Genomic DNA, 21486 nt, shown 5'->3' on the forward strand with positions numbered 1-21486 from the left:
GCAACACACGATGAAAATGGGAGAAAGAGGGCGGTGATAAGGGAGAGGGAAGACACCGAATAATGGAGTACGGTAAAAAAATATTGACGGTTTCATGGTTTGTTTATTTACATTACGATACACCTGGTGTTTTTAATTTTGAGTATATCATCTTTGTAGAAATACAAACTGTTAGCAAGTCGAAAATTTAGTTGCTCATTGTTTTTTTTTCAATTCGAAGTTTCCTTTTATCATTTTTTCGATCAATAAACCCTGTTTCTTTACTACTTGAAACATAATTTTTTTCCTGATATTAATTTTGTTATCAAAATAATCACTGTTTTGATGATTTGATAAACCACAAATCATCAAACTTTTGACGTTTAATCGATAACGATTATGGAAGTTTGATAATTATGAACTGAAAACTTTTCTTTCCAAGGAATTCCTACTTTTCTTAAAATCATATAAAGTTTCTGTTACAGTAAGCTTATGAATAGATTCTCAATTTGTTTGCGTTAGTGTCAAGAGCGCTAATAAGCAGTCATCAAACCCAAAAAATGCAGTTTCAGAAATCTCATAATTTTGAAAAGGCTATAAATTGTTGCTCTCTTTCGTTTGGTCACTTTAAATTTTTAAAAATGAAAAAAAAAGCCAAAGTGAAATAATTCTCTTGCCGAGACGGGCCGGCCCGTAACTCGCGTCAAACTCAATATTATGAGCTCAAAAATATACCAAAATGTAGATCTCGACGAGTTCTATGTCGGTGACCTACTACGGGCCGGATGGCTATTGGTTAATGGGCCGCGAGCCGGAAAAAAAGTGCCAAAAAACGCGAAAGTGGCCAAAAAAGCTATTCTAGCCCGGCCCGCGGCACATTAACGAATATCCATTCGGCCCGTAGTAGGTCACCGACATAGAACTCGTCGAGATCTACATTTTGATATATTTTTCAGCTCATAATATTCGGTTTGACGCGAGTTACGAGCCGGCCCGTGTCGGCCCGTTTCGGACTGGTTTGCAAGTATGTTAAAAACGGGTGGGTATTATATTTAGGTAGAAAAAAGGTTGTTACCGATAAGATAACAAATTACCGGCCATGCTTGTAAGCCTGAATAAAAGACTAAAAATCGAGCAAAACGTCTGGAAGTGTTATGGATTGAATTCTTCTCCGCCAAAGTGAGCTGTACATTTCTGTCGATTGTCGATCCAATTTGTATCTCAAAATATTTTTTGTTTGCACCATCATTGGGCCATGTTTTATGAGAATACTAAAAACATTCGCTATCCGAATTCAATTTTTTTTAAACAAAAATCGACGCAGATTTAGGGGTTGAGAATAAAATTCTCTTGAAGGTAGGTTCGGAAATTTGATTCAAGAAAGTTTGCTTTTTTCAATGTTTCTTAATTTCTTTAAATATGAAATGGTTTAATGATCCATGTTGTGTTAACAATGTAGCGTAGACCTCACTCAAACTTTTTTTCAATTCCAGTTACTCAGTGCCACTTTTGGTACATCCATTTTTTTTGTGATTCAACTGTGTATATGTTCATTCTTTTCAAGACAAGAATAAATTGTTTTTAGCTGCTTTCCTGTGTTCAACTGTTTTCCAATAACCTCTGTTTTGACAAGGCTATGAACTTCTCGGCAAACTGTTGAAATTGATACGGAAAAAATTCCAAATCCTGCGCAAAATTACCCTCAAAATATCAATTTGACAGGCCGAGTTTTTGCGATGTATGGTTTAACAATTCCCTGAAGGAGGGTTTTCGTAGGACAGATATGATCCATGTTTCAGGAACACGCTAATTATCATAATTCAGGTCAGATTTTATTATCTTTACTAATAATATTCAACAGATTCCGTCTGTGTATTTATTTGTTGGCAGCCATAACTCCCTCCGTAGTGGACCGATTTTTATGAAACCTGGATAGATGTATTGGAAATGTGTCTTAGTTGATGCCCGAACTTTTCTTTTTTTGAAAAAGTTGACTTTGACGTCTTCTGGAGACGATGCCGATTTCTACAGTAAAAAGCGTTGAGAAAGGTGTGTCCCGACAGGGTGGTAGAAAACTCAAAGCTACTGACTCGGTGTTTCTTGACTGCATTTTCGAGAGCGCCCCGACCGCGCGAATTTGGTGTAGCGGTCTACGTAGATGACTCTTACGCATGGGGTGGTAAGTTTGTTCCCGCCAGGTCGACAATGTTTTTTTGGTTTTTTGTTTTGATAAGGAGATGGACAGCCAGTATACAAAAGATGTGAATAACTGTTATAGTCGAGGTTTCGTATGGCAAAACGGTTGTGACTTTTTTGACACTGACCACACCTCTACATAATGAGTGCTTGAGTTCCATCTTTGACCGTGTTTAAAATTGCAATCACACAAACGCCGAGCCAGGAACAGATGGCAGTTAACAATAAGACTTTCGTCCACAGCTTCATGAGGGAGAGAGGCGGCTTTGCCGTCGATCTTTCAAAAACTTTAAAAAACACTGTAAGTACATTATTTCCGAGTGCCTTAAGAATTCTCTATAAATTTGCACCCCGATAGTTTCGAATTTGCTCTTTTGAATGATAATAGTCAAAAAGTGCAACTCACGAAAAGTTGGATTTTTTGCTTCGAATGTTTTGCTCATTTTTTGAAGATGTGAATAGGAAAGACTCCAAATTCCTAAGTTTCAGTAAAAAATGTTCAAACCGAGAAAAAATAGTAGAAAAATAACCGCAAAATGATTTCGGTAAAGGTTTCTCAGTCTGAAACCAAAAAAGTCATGCACTGTATTCAATACGATTAATTCTGAGACCTCAAAAGTATCCACCATCAAAGAAAAGTATCCACCATCAAAGAAACGCCGGAGGTGCTGTTAAACTCCTAAACTTACTAGAAGTATAATGAAAGAAAGAATACTACTCAAGAAGCAATAATGATTTGTGAATAAAGGACTCAGTCGAAGCTCGGCTATTAAAAAAAAAGATAAATTCTAGGATGATGGTTTGGTGAAACATGGTCTTAGTCTGCCATATCCAGAGGAGGGAGGCGGCATTGCCGCAGATCAGTCAAAAGTTTAAAAATATTATTTAAAAATCACTTGCCATTTGAGGAAAGTAAAAGGAGAGTTCCCAAGGTCATGTTCTTCTAAAATAGTGCTTTAGATAAATAAGAACAAATGAATAGAGTTCTGATTGGTGAAGTGAAAAATCGCTCAAAATCCATATTATATCAGGGTAGAAAAAGTCCCTGAGACTTTTTTTTCGAAATCGCATCAGAAAAGCAAAGACTTTACAGTTGTGCTTTACCGGTACGGACTGTTCAGCTAATAAAGTCAACCATCAAGTCAAAAATACAATCTAGAAGTAGAAGAGAATTCTGAGATAGTAGCCACCAAATGAAAAGCGCCGCAGGCGCTGTAAAACCCAAACGGGTCGTGTAGAAAATGAGGTTGAGCAGCCGTCGGGCTGCGTTAATTTAGCAGTAATTGGAGGAGGGAGGCGGCATCGCCGCCGATCAGTCAATAAATTAAGAATTTATATCTGAATGACCATGAATGTTACTTTTAATGAGGAAAACATAAGAAGAAAGTTGCCATTGGTGTGCTCTGCTCTGCCGGAACGGACTGCTCAGCTAACAAAAAATGATTAAAAGTTACATTCAATTCGAAAGAAATAGGAGGAATTTTGACGCCCTGACTGTTCGAATCATGTAAGAAGCGCCGCAGGCGCTGAAAAACTGAGAAGGGTGATGTAGGGAAGGAGGTTGAGCAGCCGTAGGCTGCGACAACCGACTGGTTAACTCTATTTCAAATTTCAATCAATACAGCGTTCAAAATGTTGAGACGCACTTTAAACATATTATTTATTTAAAATATAATGTAAATTATATGATTACAACTACCGTATCTAGTTTCTGTTTCAATAACTTCACTTCTCGTTTCTCACAGTGCCAGTTTTCAGTTAAGACTTCTGACAATGCATTTGTTTCACACACAAACCTTACATCAATTTTTTGAGATTTGGGGACCCCCGCGTCCCGAATGATCATAAAACGTCTAAAATATACTCCGATTCTCATAAAATTTTGAAAATCACTCGCCATATTTATTCTTTTTTTGTTCTGGGAAAGTTTTATTGTAATTTAACCAAAGCTCATTGTATAGAAATTGTACTACAAAATTTTGAGATGCCCGTTTTAACGCTCCGCTACGTTTTGTCTGACTAACAGTCAGTGTCAGTGTGAAAATGCATTAGCAAAGACCTCCCATCCATGATAAGGGCGCATCTATTAGCTCGGCACAGTCCTTACAACTGCGCTCCACCGAAATGCCCTCTCACTTTCTCTGAGTCTCTCAATTTGGCACACAATAATTCTCTGTTTCGGTAGAGCGCGGTTGTAAGAACCGCACGTTGCTAATAATTTGTTCGAAATGTGTCGCTATAGGTTTTAATTCACAACCTAGCTAAATCACCAAAGCCACACGGGCTCTTACAAATAACAGTCGTCTCCACTAGACTACAACTTTTGACGAACAATTCATTAGCCAATTCTACGTAACCTTCCAACCTCTTCTCCGGTTAACTCCAACAACCATCAATATACCGAATGAACGTGACCTTGACGATCTGACCTTTTGATAACCATCTGCCCCACATCATTCTGCATATAAGGAATATAAGGAAATGGAATTAATGGGAAACTTCACTCTTGCTTCAAGAAGCCGTCACCACTTCCCTGCCAACCCGCCGTCTGAGATGTCCTCCCCGTCGATGTCGTTTATGGAAAAGAAGAAGGAATCGTTGAAGGATAAAAGGAAAAACCCTTTTGGTTAGTTACAGTACCGCCCAAAAGGTTATCAACTTTGGCTGTTTTCAGTTGAAAATGGCCAACTTTGAGAGTGTGTCATGATAATACTGATTCTCCCACAAAGAAAATTTTGTATAAACCATACAGAACAAAGATTGATCTTTATTTTTGTAGTCGACAACTTTTTTGTACGAGCACTCTCTAGCAAGTTACGTTTAAACAAAGTAATTTCTCCCTCAAATCGACCAATTTCAGTGCATAATGACGTGATTTTTGAGCAGTCGTCTTAAAATGACCATTACTCTCTAGCGAGTGCTCGTACAAAAAAGTTGTCGACTACAAAAATGAAGATCTATCTTTGTTCTGTATGGTTTATACAAAATTTTCTTTGTGGGAGAATTAGTATTATCATGACACACACTCAAAGTTGGCCATTTTCAACTGAAAACAGCCAAAGTTGATAAATACCCTTTTGGGCGGTACTGTAAGTCTAATAAAGTTGTTCATAATTTCTCCCTCCTGTTCTCGCCAAACTCATCTGACTTGGGTTCCGCGCCCTATAAGTCAGAACAAAATTGTCTCGAAACGGAAAACATGATTTGCAGTTTTTTCAGACCTGCAAAGCTCGAAAATACGAAAATTGATCTTTTCAACTACGAGACCATTCCGCGAATTTCCCAATAAATTAGATGCGCCTTTAACACCATCTGGCAAGTATTTGTGTGTTTTGTGTCCTTACACACACCAACGCTCATCGACGCACAGGGTGTACTCACACTCTCTCATTCGTTCTCTCGTTCTCCTCAATGACCTTTTTTTCCTATTTTTTCGCTAAACGCGCATTTTCTTATTTTCTTTGTTGCTGTTTATACATTTTTTTACTGTCAATAGATTTTGAATTTACTTCAAAATGAAAAACGATTGAAAAGATTTTTAGAAACTCATCAAATTGGTTCGAAACAGAAAAAGTGTATTGCGCAGTTATTGATTTTTCGGTATTTTATCGTTTATGCGATAAAAATGCCATGGTCTGATTTTTTTTTTCCATTTTCTCTCAATTAATATGATTTTTCAAAGTCGGTACGGATCTCAACAAATTTTCCAAGGTACGGTCCGGTTTCGAAAAAAGTACCGCTTTTTGAATTTTTTTTTGCAAAAAAATAAAATTTTGAGTTTTTTCCAAGTAGCGTTGCATGCCCGTTGCAGTTTTAGTCGAAAGTTACAACAAATAAACGTTAAATTTGAATTTGAAACTAAGCCAAGCCTTTTTTGGCACCGTGCCAACCGTTGTGCGACGGAGCGCGTTTTCGCAATCTTACGCCTCGCACTGCTGTGAATCAAAAATGATCGCTTTGTTGACAACTAAACAAATTTTGGTTTTAATCAGAACCATGCTAGAAAATTCGGCCTAAAATCACTGAAAAACTAGAAAAACTAAAAATTTAAATTTTGGCGCCAAAATGTCTGCGTCAATTTTTCGATCCGCATTCAAAATTTAATCCTTGGGGAACATTAGTTGTCCTTTTTTTGCTGAATATTCAAATATCTGCTTTACGTGATAAACACAAATCTATCTCATGTCCCACCCCACTCATTATTGACGTCCAGTAGAGCGCGTTTTCTCATCGTCTCTATTATTAGGTTCTTACAACTGCGCTCCACCGAAATCCTCTTGATGAATGCTTTTTTTCTCTGTGTCTCACAATTTTGCACACCATTTTCTTCGGTTTCGGAAGAGCGTGTTTGCAAAAAGCGTGTCGTGCTAATATTTCATCGACTCCGCTACCCCTTTCGTTGCTGTACTACTATTACTGTTTCGCCAAGTTAATTATTTCTTATTCACATTTTACATGTACTGAACTGTGATTCCCCCGAAAAACCAGCCGAAATTCAATTTTGACGCCTGATAGCACACTCACGAGAAACGCGCCAAGACTACGCTTTGCGCTTTTCTGGATACATTTCTACTCTTGTGACCGTTAATTTTCCTTTTCTCCTCTACGTCTTCCCTTTTCACCCTAACCCTCAATCAATAAATTGTTTTCAGTTTCGCCAATGCAACCGAACCGTCCCCCTGCAATGCCGCATTTTCGCCAGGGACTACGACGAGCCGTTCCAATGAACTCCACCGAGACCTGGATACGACATATCAATTCTAAATGCCGCCAGCGCATTGCCAAATGATCTCATTTTTCAAAGATTTCAACGTGCTCCTCCTGCAAGACCCCCAGGACCACCTGTGTGTATCACGTTGGATTCGGATGGAGAGGAAGTGGAGCCCGTAGCCAAAAAAGCACGACAAATCACGGATGAAGTGATTTGTCTGGACTCTGACACGGATCAAGCCGACTCGGATTCAGATGACGTGATCATTTTGGATTCGGACTCTGATGCTGGCTTGGAGTCAGATTCGGACGATGTGGTACATGTTCAGACAATTACCTATTCGAGAGTGGGTGACAAGTCACATGAAGGTAAGCGACATTGAGAAGCGTAGAAAGTTTTTTACGGGTGTTTTCCAGGCTTGCAAGTTGGAGCCGATGCAGTCAAAGCTGAGCCAAAGCCAGAGCCCGCTGAAAATCCTGGAACAAGTCATCCCACAACACCATTGGGAAACGAATCTGGGCCAGTAGAGGTAACAGTAGCGGCGGAAATTGCAGTGCTTAAGGATGAAAAGAACGAAGTGCTGGAAGCAATGCCAGAGTCTGAGCCCGAACCAATGCCGGAGCCAGAGACCGTCGAGCATCCGGAATCTAGTCATGAGAAATCCGGAGCTATGCCAGTACAACTAGCAGCGGAAAATCCATCAGAAATGCTGGAGGTCGTGTTGGAGCAAGAGCAAGAGACCGTTGAGGAATCAGAATCTGAGGATCGACCAATCTTACCATCATCCCCGCAATCACCGGAGACTGGAGCACAGCAAGAAAAGCCTACAACACTATCCACAGATGGGTCTAAGCCGGCAGATGAGTCGGAGCCAGCACTACCTGAAATGTCGTCAGAACTTGGACATCCGGACGACGAGCGAACTCCAGACGTATCCGCGAGGACAGATGATGAGCCAGACAGAGGTGAGATCACAAATACACGTACTTGCCAGAGTTGTCCGGAATCCGGATTCCGGAAATTCCTGATTCCGGAATTCCGGGTTTTTTTGACATTCCGTTCCGGTTCCGGATTCCGGATAATGAATATTTGTTCCGGAATTCAGAGGTTGAAATTTGGAAAGTTTTTTCAGTTTAAAAGACATCTATAGTAATTCTTTTTCGTTTTTGATCCTCAAAAGTAGTTTAAAACTTTATATATCATTGAAAACATCCCAAAAAATGACTAGGCCTTGCAAATTTATCGAATCATTCCGAATTCCCGATTCCGAAATTCCGGAATTCCGGGTTTTTTTTGTCATTCCGGTTCCGGATTCCGTATTCCGGAAAATGTAAAATCTCATTCCGGAAATCGAAAAATGTCATTCCGGTTCCGGATTCCGGATTCCGGAAACTTAAAAATGGCATTCCGTACAACTCTGGTACCTAATAGGTCGCGAACCTAGAACTCTTTGAGATCTACATTTTGGTATATTTTTCAGCTCATAAAATTGTGTTCTCAGCGAGTTACGCGCCGGCCTGTTTGGCGCGGTTTACAAAAACGCAAATAGAGATTCATCTTCAATATATTATTTTCCAGATGTGTTAGTCGAAATGCACCATGAACTTTCATCACCAAATGCGTCAGCAATCTCCAAACTCGGACCAGCAGAGCAATCTGAATCTGAAAACAAGGAGAATCAAGGCGCCGACACATCTGACAGTACTCCTCAGAGAATTCTACGCTCCCAGATATCAAAGACTTCTCCGAGCCAACCAGAGGTGAAAGAGAGCATTTATGCGAACAAGAAAATCCGAGAAGGCGCGGATTACCAAACCGTTATGCAACCACTCTTAGAAGATCATGAACCCCCAAGTGTTCACTACGACAAGGAATGCGAGGAGAAGATTTGGTCTCCAAGAATCTTCGACGTGGAGCATCCCGAAATGGAGGATCTATTCATCGAGCAAACTCGAGTTGTCTACTGGAAAGCCATCTGGCGTCAATTCAAGGGGCGGATTCTATTCGAAGACGCTCTTCAGCACCTGATGGAGAATGACTATGATTTTGCGGCAAGTTTGGAAACTATTGATAGGTGTCTGGAGAAACGACCTAATTTGATGAAGCATCCGTGTATGGCGCAGGCGGCACGACTGGTGACACATGGACTAAAGGAGACGGTATCGATGAGAAGGCTCCGGAAGTTGGCGGTAAGTATTTGCGAGCTAGGAATCAGGGCTGAGCGGAAGGAAGAAGGCGAAACGGAAAATTCTCAAAAAAAAAGTGCCAAAAAGCGGAGAAGCCCCTAAAAATGGGTATATCTGTGTTAAATTTTGTTTCTTTGTTGGGTTAATCCATACTTGTCAAAGTTCGGCGCCAAATTTTGAAAAAAATCAACAATTTTCGATGAAAATATGAAAAAAAATTGAAAAAATGTTCATTTTTTGAAGCCGGGCCTTTCCGGGCTTTTCCGGGCCTTTTCGTGATTTCCGGGTCTTTCCAGGCTTTTCCGAGCCTTCGGGCCTTTCAGGCTTTTCCATGCTTTTGAGCCATTCAAGGCTTTTCCGGGCCTTCACGTGCTTTTCCGGACTTTCCCCGTCCTTTCCGGGCTTTTCCGGGTCTTTCCGGGCCTTCGGGCCTTTTCGGGCCTTTCCGGGCCCTCTGGCCTTTCCGGGTCCCTCCAGGCCTTCCCGAGCTTTTTCGGGCCATCGATTCTTTTGGGGCTTTTTTGGGCCTTTCGGGCCTTTTCGGACCTTGACATGTATGAAAAAATTAGTATATTCCAGTAAACGAACAAAAATTTCAAACGGATACTCTCTGGCGGAATCTCGCTCAGCCCTGCTATGAACGGCCCCAAAATCTAATTCAATTTTTTCAGCTCCCCAACTTCCAACTCCCCGAAGTCCACCACTACAGCTTCAAGTTCCTCAATCTCTGCTTGTTTTCAAAGTTTTATGAATCCAAGTGTCTATGCGAAGAAGCCCTCTGCAAACCAATGGACTTCGAGCCTCGATATGGATGCTCGAATTGTACCAAGCGACCGATTGAAGGCAATCCGTTGTGTCTGATCTGTCAGACTTATCAAGAACTCACTGGAGAAAAACGTCCCGCCAGAGACGTTTATTTTACGGATGAGGAGAAGGAGTTGATTGAGAAGTGGGGGCAGATGGAGGAGCAACGCCTCGGAAGGAATTTGACAAGAGAGGAGTTCGAGAAGCTTCTGGAGAAGGAGAAAGTTAAGAAATGGATGAAACTGGAGATCACAGAAGAGGAGAAGCTCATGCTGAACTTCCAGCATCCGAAAACTGCTGAGAGTTACTCGAGAATGAGCAACAAGGTGAAAGCAAAACATTTCGTGAAGTACTTGAAGCCATTCGTCCTTCCGTTGTTCCCGGCGTGCAAGTGTGACGAGTCGAAGGAGAGACAACTGATGATTGAGAAGGAGCATCTCTTTGTTCCGGAGGTACGGGAGACATTTTCTTAAAACTAAACGAAAATATATTTTCAGATACCCAATGAGCCCGAATACATTCGTGAGGAGGAATTCAATCCGTGGGTCGATGGATAGATGTTTTAATCACCTCTCCATTATAATAACTGTTGTGACTGGGTGTAATAATTGAAAGTTTTATATTTGTTATTTATACTGGTATTGATGTTTTATAAAAGTTACTGTGTCTAGCTGTTTCAATTTGCTTATTTTCCAAGTTCCATAAATGATATTGCAATAATCCTATCACTTCGTACTGTGAAAAAATAAAGTTTCGACAAGGACCTGCAAGCGGCGCGGTTCTAAATTTGGAAAAAACAACTGGAATTAGAACCGCGCCGCTTATTCAAGCTTGCAGTTTAAGCTCCGCCCACAACTTTATGCGCTTGCGCGTTGCAGCGCGCGAATTTTTTTTTGAAAATCCTTGTCGAAGCTTTATTTTTTTGACAGCACGCAGAAAGAAGTCAAAAAGTGCCGATGGGAGACGGCACTGTGCTGTAGCCGAAAGAGATGAAGTGTATGATTTGTAGAGACGTGGAGGCCAGAAGGATTAGGAAAATGTCCTGGACAGGCTTCGATGGACTTTGACTCAATGGAATTTGGGTGACTTCACTACTAGATCAAAGTATTAGGCTGTCGCCATAGAAATATGAATATTATTTACACTCTTCTTTTCCAGAATTTTCAATTACAGCCCACTGTTTCAGAACATCATGAAATATTCTTAGTTTTTATGAAAAGTGCTAAGGAATCTTTACAGTTTCGCATGTTATGATGAGCAGTTTTGATTATTAGATGACTTGAGGCTTCACACTATAAATCAGGAAAGTAAGACTACGTTGTACAAATGACAAAGAACGCATTGTTCATATTCCTATGTAAATATGTATACTAACCTGAAAAATCAGCACAAAACGGTTTCAACAACAGCGCTCTATTGAAATTGGGAAAATGTGTGTGACTGAAGTCATATTTATTTATTTCATATTATGATACTGCAAACAATTCTAAAAACTTCAATTATTGCTCTAAACGAAAATGAAAATTTATTGGAAAAATCGAGAAATCGAGAAGGGGGGGGGGAGGCGCCTAAGCCCCGCCCACTTTTTTTGGCCCAGCCATACATACTTGCCGGGCCGGACCAATTTGAGAATTTTCACCGGCCCGGCCCGGCCCGGGTCACAGTACAAAAATTTGAATTTTTTTTGATTTTTTCGCAAAAAAGTCGAATTTTTGGTTTTTACATATCGATAAAACTCAAGTGTACATAGGATTTTTGACTATTTTTGATGAAAATTTCAAAAAATTTCAAAAATTTTGTGAAAAAATTGTGCTCATTTTTTGACTCCGGGCCGACCGTGCCGGGCCGACGTGCCGCTCGTCCCTGGTCTAAAAGGACAGAAAATAGGATTTTCTTCTTCCAAAAACAATTTTTTCACCAATTTTTCCGAATTTCATGATATTTTCTCTTGGAGTCTCTGAACTTTTGCAAAAAATTTACTTCCGACTTCCGACTTCCGACTTCCGACTTCCGGATAAGATAATTTTCACTTCCCAACATCTCTGGTAGAGTTGCTGCAATAAAACATTGAAAGGATAATGTACCTCATTTTTCTAAATTTTACCATTTCACCAATTTCATATGCAACTTACTATTTTCCATATTTTATTACGAACATGTAATGAACATAGTTGCCTTTCCTAGACCCACCAATTTCTAAATACGCGCGGCGCGACCGCCAACGCACACCGACGCTCATCGCCGCAAACGTCTCACGCACAACACGCTTTTCTTCAGTCTCTGCACACTTTTTCAATTTTGTTTTTCGCTGTTTCACTACGCGCTTTACTACCTTTCGATTTTTTAGTTTTCAGTAGTCCCAAATAATTTTTTTCTGTAAAACACGAGAGAAATTTTGAGGGATATTGGTAATTATCGATTTTTCGCTGTTCCGTCTTTCTGATGAATTTTTTTGTTTGATAGCAAATTTTAGTTTATCCCTTCAAGAAGATAATTTTGATTCTCTCAAAAATTTTTTTCAAAAATTTCCGCCTGATAAATCGCTAGCGCCATTTCTGTTGTTTTGTTTTTTCTCGTTTTATTTCTCTGTTCCCCTTTGATGTCGCCGACACCCGCGCTTTTCCACCACCTTTATAACCGCCCTCCACCTTGTTCACTTTTGTGACCGCGTGGCCTAGTGGTTAAAGCAGCTGCTTTTGGTTCTGAGGGTCACAGGTTCGATTCTTTTTGGGGCGAAACTTTTTTCTTTTTTGTTTTCGATTAATAATTCTAATTTTCAGTATCAGAATGTCGCCAACCATCCCCCATCGATTTAGACGTCATGTTCAAATGTCAGATTTCGGTTCCGGGAGACCAAGACTACAATCGTCTCTAGCAAAGACACCACGTGAATACATCTCAGTGTCTTCGGATGAGGAGACAACGGAACCGCCACCAAAGAAGCATCGAGTCGGCACTCCAGTCGTCGTTTGTCTATCGGATTCAGATGTGGATTCAGATGTGGAATCGATTATCATTTTGGATGATTCTGATGTGGATTCCGATGCGTCGATCATCTGTTTGGGCACAGACGACGGTTCAGATTCAGATGTGGAAGTCCGGCAGGTAATCTGGAATATCGATTTGACAGCGGATGACAAGCCGGATATTGTTGATTTAGAAGGTTCATTTTTATCTTGTTCTTCAATTATAGGTTTTTTTTTCTTTCAGATTCCGATAACGAAATTCGAGAGATATCGATCATCGTTACGCCGGCACCGATTGAGAGTTTAGAGAATTTAGAAGTGCCTCCTGGAACACCGGAATCAGAATCGAGCAATAAGGAAAATTCTGAAATGGTTGTGGAGCAGGTCTCAGAAACTAGGAAGACTCCAAAATCTGGTCCATCTCAAGGTGTCTATAGAAATCTCCGCGCCCGTCCATCCATCTCCATCTCTTCTGCTACAAAACCAAAAGTGCAATGTTCAAAGCGGCGTAAATCCAAAAGATTGTCGCCACAAGCTCCGCCCCCTTCTGATTCTAGAGACGAAGGAGACGATCACCCGATCGGTGACGAGTACCAAGCCATAATTCCACTACTTCTGGATACGGATCCAAATGACGATTATGGAGATGACAATGAGTATGAGGAGGATATATGGACACCAAAGAGATTTGAGATTGAGGATTCTGAGAAGAGAAAAGAAATGGAAGACTCATTCAACGAGCAGATCAGAAGTGTCTACTGGCTCGCAATCTGGCGTCAATTCAAGGGACGGATTCTATTCGAGGATGCACTTCAGAATCTGAAAAAGCATGGATACGATTTTGCGGCGAGTCTGCAGACGATTGATCAGGTTCTGAAGAAACGACCGAATGTGATGAAGCATCCGTGCATGGGACAAGCGACACGAATGGCGAAGCATGGATTGAATGAGATGGTGACGATGAGAGAGCTGCAGAAAACTTTGGTTAGTTAGCATTTTTAGGGGGATTGGTCTATAACCAAAATTAGAATAAAAGACAATCCTGGCCTAGGATCCGCCAACTCGGCCATTGCGATTTTTCTGCACGAACTCGGACACAGTCGAAACGAGTGCTACAGTAGTATTTTGCGGTTCGTTTCTTGTTTCGACTATGTCCGAGTGACGTCATTTTCGTGCCGCAAAATCACGATGGCCGAATTGACGGATCCTAGGCTAGGACTGTCTATTATCTCGATAATAGGAAAAGGTTGGAACTTTTAGAAAAAAAAGTTGTACTCTAACGGGTTTCAGTAGAAAATGACAAACTTTGAAAGTTTGTCACGCTATAACTGATTCCCCAATAATTACAATTTTTATAGGAGTTATAGATCAAATCTAGAGCTTCATTTTTGTAGTTGACAATTTTTTTGTACGACCACTTCCTGAAAAGTTATAGTTCATCAAAGTTACTTCTTCACAGAATCGGCTCTCTAGCTATTGGCGGACTATAACTTTTCAGGAAGTGCTCGTACGAAAAAGTTGTCAAATACAAAAATGAAGCTTTAGTCTTCATCTATAACACCTAGAAAAGTTGGTATTAAAAGATGATCCCAGGCGCAGTGACACACTCTCAAAGTATGAAATAATCAGTGCTCCTTAAAGAGTTCTGAAATCAAATTTTCGCTTCAGATTATAATAATTCAGACAAATTTAGAAAACTCTTATTATTGGCATATTAAAAAAATGATGAAAATCGCTCTGAACGCCGAAACTCCCGTTCTCCTGACCCTAAATGAGCCTAGGTGGAAGATTTTTTTCACGCAGCCGTGTAGTCCTCTCGGACAAGATTTTTGGCTCAATTCCTTGTTTTCTCATTTTTCCAATAAATTGTTTTCAATTTTTCAATCGAGGAAAAATAGAAGAAAAAAAAACTACAAAACGAGAAAACGAGCTATTGAGCAAACATCTTGTCCGAGAGGACTACACGGCCGCATGGAAAAACTCTTCCACCAAGGCTCCTTTAAAGTCAGAAAAAGCGTTTAGAAAGATTTTTAGCACATGCGTCATTTATAAAAGTTTTTGGAATTTTCTGAAGTGTCTTAATCTGAAATCAAAAATATAAATTTTTCCAGCTCCCCAACTTCCTCCTCTCCGAAGTCCACCACTACCGATACCAGTTCGTCCGATTCTTTATGTTCCAACACTACTGGGACCGCCCGTGTCTCTGCGAGCACGCTCTCTGCAAGGCAATGGACTTCGAGCCGCGATTCGGATGCTCAAATTGTGCGAAAGACTGGAGACATTTCGAGAAAGGAGATCCGATGTGTCTGATCTGTCAGACGTATAAGAATCTGACTGGAGAGATGAGACCTGTGAAGGATACGTACTTTACGAAAGAAGAGAAGCAGTTGATTGTGAAATGGAATGAGATGCAAATGGAGGCGGGGAAGGTTCTCAAAAGAGAAGAATTCGAGAAGTTGATTGAAGAGGAGAAGGTCAAAAGATGGATGAACCTGGAGATCACTGAAGAGGAGAAGCTTATGATGAACTTCCAAGATCCCAAAAATGTAGAACGGTATTCCAAAATAGCAGCGAAAGGAGAATATTTGGTGTCCAAGTTAAAGCCATTCGTCCTTCCGTTGTTCCCGGCGTGCAAGTGTGACGAGTCGGAGGAAAGCAAACGGATGATTGAGAAAGAGAATCTTATTGTTCCAAAGGTAAACTTATTTTTTTGAAAGTCTACGAAAAAAAAATCAGCTCTCATTTTTGCATAAAATAATGTACAGTACAGGTCAAAAGATTGTAAACTTTGATCGTTTTCAGTTTGAAATTGTCCAACTTTAAGAGTGTGTCATTGTGATGCCAATTTTCTCATCAAACCGATTTTTAATGGAGCACACAGATCAAAAGTAGAACAAAAAAAGTTGTCAATTGAAAAAAATAAAACTCTACTTCTGATCTGTATAACTCATTAAACGTCTAATTGATGAGACAATCAGTTTTACCACGACACACTCCAAAAGTTGTGCATTTTCAACTGAAAACGGCCAAAGTTCGTATACTTTTGCACGGCACTGTATGTGTTTCCTAGAGCTCATTTTCATATGGAAAATTTTTTTTATTCGGTCTGAAACCTGTTGAGATGGATCGCAGAAGACTTCGGGCATTTCGCTGGCCTAGAAATTGGATTTCGGCCATGTTGGGCTTTCAGGTTTTCGTCATTTTTCTGCCAATTTTGTAGTGTTCCTTTCAATTTTGGTAGTTTTCTATTAAACTCATTGAAAAAAACCACAAAAATAGAGAAAAAATGAAAAAGTGAACATGGCCGAAGTCGAATTTCTAGGCCACCGAAATGCAAAAACTCATCTGCAATCGCTCTCAGCAGGGTTCAGACTGAATAAAAAACTCACAGACACACATAAATTATTCACTGAAAAAATCAGTTTAAAAAAAAATTCACCTATTTTTTTCCAGATCCAGAATCCTGTATATGTATTCAAATTCGAGAAGAAGTTCAACCCGTGGGTCGACGAGGAGATGTATAAGAAGAAACGAAAGACAACATACCGAAAAAATCGTAGAAAGTGACTTTACTGTACTATGAGCGATTTTATTATCCCTTTTTTCTGTATTTTAGCTTTAAGAGTTGATTTTCTAAATTAAAAATTTTGAACCCTTTTTCTGTTGAAAACCCCAGATTGTGAATACGAATTATATAAACAGAATCTCTTTTCATCGAAACCCATTTTTCTACTTCCGTATCACACATGTGTAGAAAGTTCACTGAAGTACTCTGATATCTTGAATACAAAATATCGCACCAATCTCTCAGCAGAGCTTAAAAATACTAATGGTTTTCTGAAAACCAAAAGGACCCAATGTAAACTGGATAAAAAAAGAAATGATAATCAAATATTGGAACAGTGAGTTTTACGCAAAATATTGGATATCGAAACTGTTTCAAAATGTGGTCAAATTTTAGAGTTAGTTTGTTGGAAGTTTGTCATTACGTACTATTCAGTTACAGCATACATAGTTAATAAGGACATTTCGAAGTTTTAAACAAAAAAACACAGACTTGCAACGGGCCGGGCCGGGCCGGAATGAAAATTTCTAGGGCCCGGCCCGGCCCGGCCCGGCCCGGCCCGGTGGGCCCGGAAGTTCAGTACTGAAAAAAATTCAAATTTTTTTTTCGAAAATTTCCCGATTTTTTTTGAAAAATATTTCTTAAAAACAATTTTTTGTAGGTTTCGAAGGGTTTTGAAAAATATACTTGAGGAAAAATATGAACAATTTTCAGAAAATAAATTTTTGGACAAAAAATTGTAGTGAAAAAAGTTCAAAAATTCAAATCCGGGCCGACCGGGCCGGGCCGGGCCGGAGCTTTCTCGGCCCGGCCCGGCCCGGCCCGATCGGGCCGGGCCGGGCCGGGCCAAAACCGGGCCGGGCCGGGCCGGGCCGGCGGGCCGGCCCGGAATTTTGCAAGTCTGAAAAAACATTTTGCGGCCTACTTTTTTTTTTCAAAAATTTCAGTTTCTGCACCAAATTCTCAATAGGAAAAGGTAAACGTCACTAACTTTGACGCAAAAAACCATAAACATAATACTAAAGAAACAGTGAAAAAGAAAGAGTTTCAAGAACTTACAGTTTCAATATATGAATTTTATAGCGAATTTGTGTTCTGGTCGCTTCTTCCGTGTCTATGTGAAGGCAAATCCAAAAAAGATTTTTTCTTCTACAGAATACGTGTTCCTTATTCTCATCAACTACTTACTTCCTGTTAACTCATAAAAACTGAGAAAGAAGCCGAAGGACAAAAAAACTTTACAATAATTATGAATTATACTTCAAATAATCAATAGGACCAAATCTGGAATTCCACACTTCTAAACAACAAAAACTCGAGCTTCGCGTCTAGGAATCAACGAACGTTGCCGGACGTCGGCTGTGCTCTATAAGGTTAATGTAAAGAAAGAGAGAGTCGAATTTCGGGCGCACCGGTAGCACAGTGGTAGTGCTGCGGAGGCTTAATCTGTAGACGGTGGTTCGATTCCACCCTGGTGTCACCGATTTTTGACAAAACTCTTTCTTACAACCTTTCGTGCGAAAACATCAACCCTATGGTCCGATGAAGGAGCAAGATCTCCAAATTTCTTATATGAATACATCTACGATACGCACTAAAATCGAGGATTCCAACCTTTCTGAATTATACTTCAAATAATCTTTTTTCTATGTTTCAGATAACAACGAAAGGAGTGTAAATTTTTCAAAAAGTATTATTTCACGCTGTTTGGAAACTGTCAAATAATCCATAACATACATTTTTAGAGAACCTGAAAATGGAGGATCCAAAGAAGGTGGCCGCCGAGACCGAGTCTTATCGCAAGATTGCCTTTGCAGGTAAGCTGGGGTGCCAGTGGCGCGTTTTCATGAAACTTTCTGTTACGAGTCTTTAACTTAAGATTTTCACATCAATATACCTGATTTCACAAGGATCACCGAATTTGTGAAACCAAAAATTTCATTTTTCCAGGTATCGCAATCTCGACTGTCGCCACTTTGACCGCCATCTTGGCCGTCCCAATGTTGTACAACTACATGCAACACGTTCAATCCTCCCTTCAAACTGAGGTTGACTACTGCCAACATAGAACTGATGGTCTTTGGGATGAGTATAAGAATGTGAGTTGAGTTTTTGTGATTTTTGAAAATCACACTTTTGGTACTGTTTCAATTTTCTTATCTTCGTTTGAAATTCGCCCTGATTCATTATCAGATCAGTGAATTTTTTCAGTTCCAAACCCTCCACGGAGTCAACGAACGTATCCGTCGTGCCGCACGTCGCCATACCGGAGAGGTGACTCGCTCGAAGAAGATTCGTCGTCAGAATGAAGACGAGGAAGTTGAGATTATCTATGTGGATGAGGAAGGAAATGAGGTGGAGGATCAGACACCAACTGCTGCTCCAACCGGTGCTCCAGCTCCAGTTGCCCAAGCTCAAGTACCAGCATCTTCTTTCACCGCTGCTCCACCTGCTCACAGATCACCAGCCTCATTCGCTTCATCATCTGGATCCTGCTGCTCATGCGGAGTTGGACCAGCTGGACCACCAGGACAGCCAGGGCAAGACGGAGCACCAGGTAATGATGGAAACCCAGGAGCACCAGGACATCCAGGACAAGACGCTGCTGATGATTCTCATGCTTCTGCCGACTCTTTCTGCTTCGATTGCCCAGCTGGACCACCAGGACCATCCGGTGCACCAGGACAAAAGGGACCATCAGGAGCACCAGGAACTCCAGGACAATCCGGCGGAGCTGCTCGTCCAGGACCACCAGGACCAGCTTGACCACCAGGACCATCAGGAAATCCAGGATCCAACGGAAACCCAGGAGCACCAGGAGCTCCAGGACAACTCGTCGATGTTCCAGGAACTCCAGGACCAGCTGGACCACCAGGACCACCAGGACCAGCAGGTGCACCAGGACAACCAGGACAATCAGGAGGAGCCTCTCAACCAGGACAACCAGGACCACAAGGAGATGCAGGAGCACCGGGACAACCAGGAGCTCCAGGACAACCAGGTCAACCAGGACAAGATGGAGATAGTGGATCCGAGGGAGCTTGTGATCATTGTCCACCACCAAGAACTGCTCCAGGATACTAAATTGTAGTTTGTAGTCTGCTATATTCAAATCTCAAATTGTCTTTCCCTGTCATGACATTGGTTAATGTTTGTATGAAGTGATTTTTCTCAAGTATTCTGTAATTTTTTTTTAAGATTTTAAAAGTTTTTTCTTATTTTTCACAAATGTCATTTCCAACGTGAAAAAAGTAATTTTTTCAAAAAAACTTGTTAGCCTATGAAATTGGACACGTGGTCACATTGTTTTTCTAATCTTGATGAAAAATCTATTCTCATCAATTCAGTTTGTTTTTTCACAATTTTGGATTTGCGAATCATCATGAGAGGTGAGTTTTTAATTTGGTTTTGCGATTTTTTGCAACTGAAGTTGCGGAACATCGCGGAGCCATGATATTATGAGCCTATGACATCCTCAACAACATGAATCTTTTCCAGCGATCCTCGCATGCATACTGCTCGCCGGAGTGTTATGTCAAGAGCCACCACTCCTGAGACCTCCAATTCTCGACCGGATGAGTTCTAACGGAGCCACACCACTGGAGAAGAAACAAGTGTTCACTCAACTCAAGAATATCATCAATTCAGCCCAGCTTCCTTGGTATAAGGCAAATCTGCATAAAGTAGTCAAGGACAACGCAGCATATAAATATTCTGTAGATGTCGGAGGCGATGTTGGTGCAAAAGCACTCGAAGAGCTAAAGGAAATTCGCACAAAGTCAGAAAATCCGCAGAATGTGTTGGATTTTTTGGAGATATGTATGGAATTCATGAATAAGAATACGATTCCCGACACTTCGAAGTGGTGGTTCTTCAATGAAGCAACGATACTTATGAACAGAGGTTACAAACTAGAAGAGTTCAAGGATTTTTTGATTCGTGGAGATTGGATTCTACCGGTGAATGTGTTGGAGGCATTGGAGATCCTGTACAGAACTCCGACTAGAGTTCTTCAACCATATGAAACCAGTCGGTTCACGTCGCCTAACGGCGACTGAACCTCCTTCTCAACACCACCCTTCTAGGTGTTACAGCGCCTGCGGCGCTTCTCACATGGTTCAAACAATCGTGGTCTCAGAATTCTCTTTTTCTTCTGGCCCTATAACTTTTCTTCGATTGTTGGTAGTTTTTATTAGCTGAGCAACCCGTTCCAGAGAGAACAATTTAAACACTCCTACTTTTCTGATAAGATTTCGACAAATTACTTCAGAAGAACAGGAACGTGGTAACTCTATTTACCCTCTCATCAATAGACAGGCGATCCTCTAAATATAAAGTTTTAACTTTTGATTGATCGGCGGCGATGCCGCCACCCTCCTCTGAATATGGCAAATATGGCAAACTAAGGCCATATTTAAACAGATTCTTATTCTAGAATTTGCTTCTTTTTTGAAGGTAACCGAGCTACGACAAAGTTCCTCATTCAGAAATCACGGGTATCAGAATTAACTGTACTTAATACAGGGAATGTGTTCTTTGCCTGACTGAGAAACCTTTTACCAAAAGAGAATTTCTTTTTCTCATCTTCAAAAGATGCGTTTAAAGTATTCTTTTAAAGATTTTGACTTATCAGCGGCGATGCCGCCTCCCTCCCCCAAATTCTTTAAAGATTTTGTTTCATATACACGGAAATCTTATTTTAGTTTAATTTGATCCAAAACGTTCTGCTTCCTAAATTTTGGACTGTTCGGCGGCGATGCCGCCTCTCTTCTCTAGAATACTTCGAAACTAAAACTATTTCACATATTTCTAAGTTCAAAAGTTAAAGAAGCCCCTTATTCAATCTATTTTGATTTCAATCCTTTTCATTCGTACCTGAGTGCTTCACAAAAATTTTCAAAGTTCTTAAAGAAAACAAAACTCTTGATTCCCCTAAATATCTCACTCTTAACATGTCTACCTACTAAGTTCCTGGTCGTTTTCTTTTATTTTCTCTATTGTGATTGTGTTAGTGGTTTTTGGCTCATCATCTCAAATAAAAACTAACTAACTAAAAAAAACAAAGAAAAACATTTTGAG

The 21486-nt window shown here is 40.5% G+C and overlaps 4 protein-coding genes across 4 annotated transcripts; all 4 read left to right on the forward strand.

Moving 5' to 3' along the window:
- Positions 1-4665: 4665 nt before the first annotated feature.
- Positions 4666-10433, forward strand: GCK72_012383 (uncharacterized protein; the record flags this gene model as incomplete). Its single annotated transcript, XM_053729068.1, has 6 exons — positions 4666-4801; positions 7012-7254; positions 7303-7851; positions 8465-9075; positions 9744-10328; positions 10374-10433. 6 exons carry the CDS (start codon positions 4666-4668, stop codon positions 10431-10433), a joined length of 2184 nt encoding a protein of 727 aa, XP_053583840.1.
- Positions 10434-12663: 2230 nt separating this feature from the next.
- Positions 12664-16409, forward strand: GCK72_012384 (uncharacterized protein; the record flags this gene model as incomplete). The annotated part of the gene is made up of 4 exons (XM_053729069.1): positions 12664-13039; positions 13087-13826; positions 14954-15538; positions 16296-16409. The coding sequence occupies 4 exons, from the start codon at positions 12664-12666 to the stop codon at positions 16407-16409; spliced, it is 1815 nt and encodes a 604-aa protein (XP_053583841.1).
- Positions 16410-18163: 1754 nt separating this feature from the next.
- Positions 18164-19491, forward strand: GCK72_012385 (uncharacterized protein; the record flags this gene model as incomplete). The annotated part of the gene is made up of 4 exons (XM_053729070.1): positions 18164-18224; positions 18358-18506; positions 18619-19147; positions 19199-19491. The coding sequence occupies 4 exons, from the start codon at positions 18164-18166 to the stop codon at positions 19489-19491; spliced, it is 1032 nt and encodes a 343-aa protein (XP_053583842.1).
- A 298-nt stretch (positions 19492-19789) lies between these two features.
- On the forward strand, positions 19790-20465 carry GCK72_012386 (uncharacterized protein; the record flags this gene model as incomplete). The annotated part of the gene is made up of 2 exons (XM_053729071.1): positions 19790-19796; positions 19906-20465. The coding sequence occupies 2 exons, from the start codon at positions 19790-19792 to the stop codon at positions 20463-20465; spliced, it is 567 nt and encodes a 188-aa protein (XP_053583843.1).
- Positions 20466-21486: the final 1021 nt, after the last annotated feature.

Source organism: Caenorhabditis remanei, chromosome IV (genome assembly GCF_010183535.1).
Source record: "Caenorhabditis remanei strain PX506 chromosome IV, whole genome shotgun sequence".
In the NCBI taxonomy this organism is placed as follows: Eukaryota; Metazoa; Nematoda; class Chromadorea; order Rhabditida; family Rhabditidae; genus Caenorhabditis; species Caenorhabditis remanei.